Source organism: Penaeus monodon, chromosome 33, assembly GCF_015228065.2.
Source record: "Penaeus monodon isolate SGIC_2016 chromosome 33, NSTDA_Pmon_1, whole genome shotgun sequence".
NCBI classification, from domain to species: Eukaryota; Metazoa; Arthropoda; class Malacostraca; order Decapoda; family Penaeidae; genus Penaeus; species Penaeus monodon.
The window spans coordinates 3,050,445-3,051,464 of NC_051418.1; the positions used below are offsets into that span (position 1 = coordinate 3,050,445).

The 1,020-nt window shown below is 66.6% G+C and overlaps 2 protein-coding genes across 2 annotated transcripts in view; both read left to right on the forward strand.

Moving 5' to 3' along the window:
* Nucleotides 1-171, forward strand: part of LOC119594216 (extensin-like) — a gene marked incomplete in the record, with an annotated part of 3,548 nt that extends 3,377 nt beyond the window's left edge. Inside the window, 1 exon segment of the mRNA XM_037943287.1 lies at nt 94-171. Within this exon segment, the coding sequence (XP_037799215.1) occupies nt 94-171 (78 nt within the window).
* Nucleotides 1-1,020, forward strand: part of LOC119593945 (pollen-specific leucine-rich repeat extensin-like protein 2) — a gene marked incomplete in the record, with an annotated part of 2,297 nt that overhangs the window by 759 nt on the left and 518 nt on the right. The window contains 1 exon segment of the mRNA XM_037942966.1: nt 1-1,020. Coding sequence (XP_037798894.1) covers nt 225-1,020 — 796 coding nt within the window.

Consider the following 1,020-nt stretch of genomic DNA (forward strand, 5'->3'; position numbering starts at 1 on the left):
GCGCCAGGCCGAAGAGTCTCAGCTCCTTCCCAGACGAATTCTGGAGCCGTTAAGAAGCCGGAAGCCCACCTCCCTCCTCCTCCCCCCCTCCAGCAGCAGGCCGCCCCCAGCCCCTCCAGCGAGCCCCGGTCCCTCTTCCTCCTCAGCCGCTCATCCAGAAGCCGCCGGTGAGCTCTCAGGGTCTGCTAGAAAAGAAGGCTCCCGTGGGTGTCTACAGCGAGACCATGGACGCCGAGCATAAAAAGGAAGACAGGATGACGAACTCGGACGGCGAGACTTCCACGAGCAAGAGCAGCACGCAGGGCCCCTTGCCCAACGCCTCCAGGACTGCCTTGGGCCTCAGTAACCCCGAGGAGGTGAGCGAGGAGCACAAGGAGTCCATCATCGCCGGCAGAATCAGGTTCCCGGCATTCTCCGGCGTCGAGAGGTCCGACTCAGGCAGCGGCGGCCTCCCCCCCGGCGCCATCCCCATGCCAGTGCCCATCTTCGACGGCTCCAAGCTGGTGGTGCCCAACCAAGCCTCCCGCCGCGTCCTCCGTCTCCCAACGCCTAAGCCATCCGCCTCGTCCTCCTTCTGGTCCTTCTTAGGCTTCGGGTCCTCCGAGCCCTCCACGCCGCCCGTGGCAGCTGACAGACGGGTTGTTGTGGGCCCTCCTGCGCCGCACTCACCCGCCCACGTGCCCTCGCAGCCCGCCAATTACATCCGCCCTCCGCCGCCCTTCAGATCTCAGCCTCAGCAGGGAGTGACTTCCAAGCCCCGGCCAGTCTACAACCCACGCCCACAACCCTTCTACACCAGAGCAGACCGCCCCGCTCCTGCCACAACCCCGCGTCCTGTGCCGGCCGCGAATCCACCCCCGGTCTCGCGCCCCGGCTCAGCCACGCGTCCCAACCCACCGGCGTTCGTGGTTCCGTCGGCGCGTCCTGAGGCCACGCCCCGCCCTTTCAGACAGAGCCCTCCTTCGACAGAGCCAAGACCAGTCTATAGACACACCTCTACAGCTCCCCCGCCCACTGCAT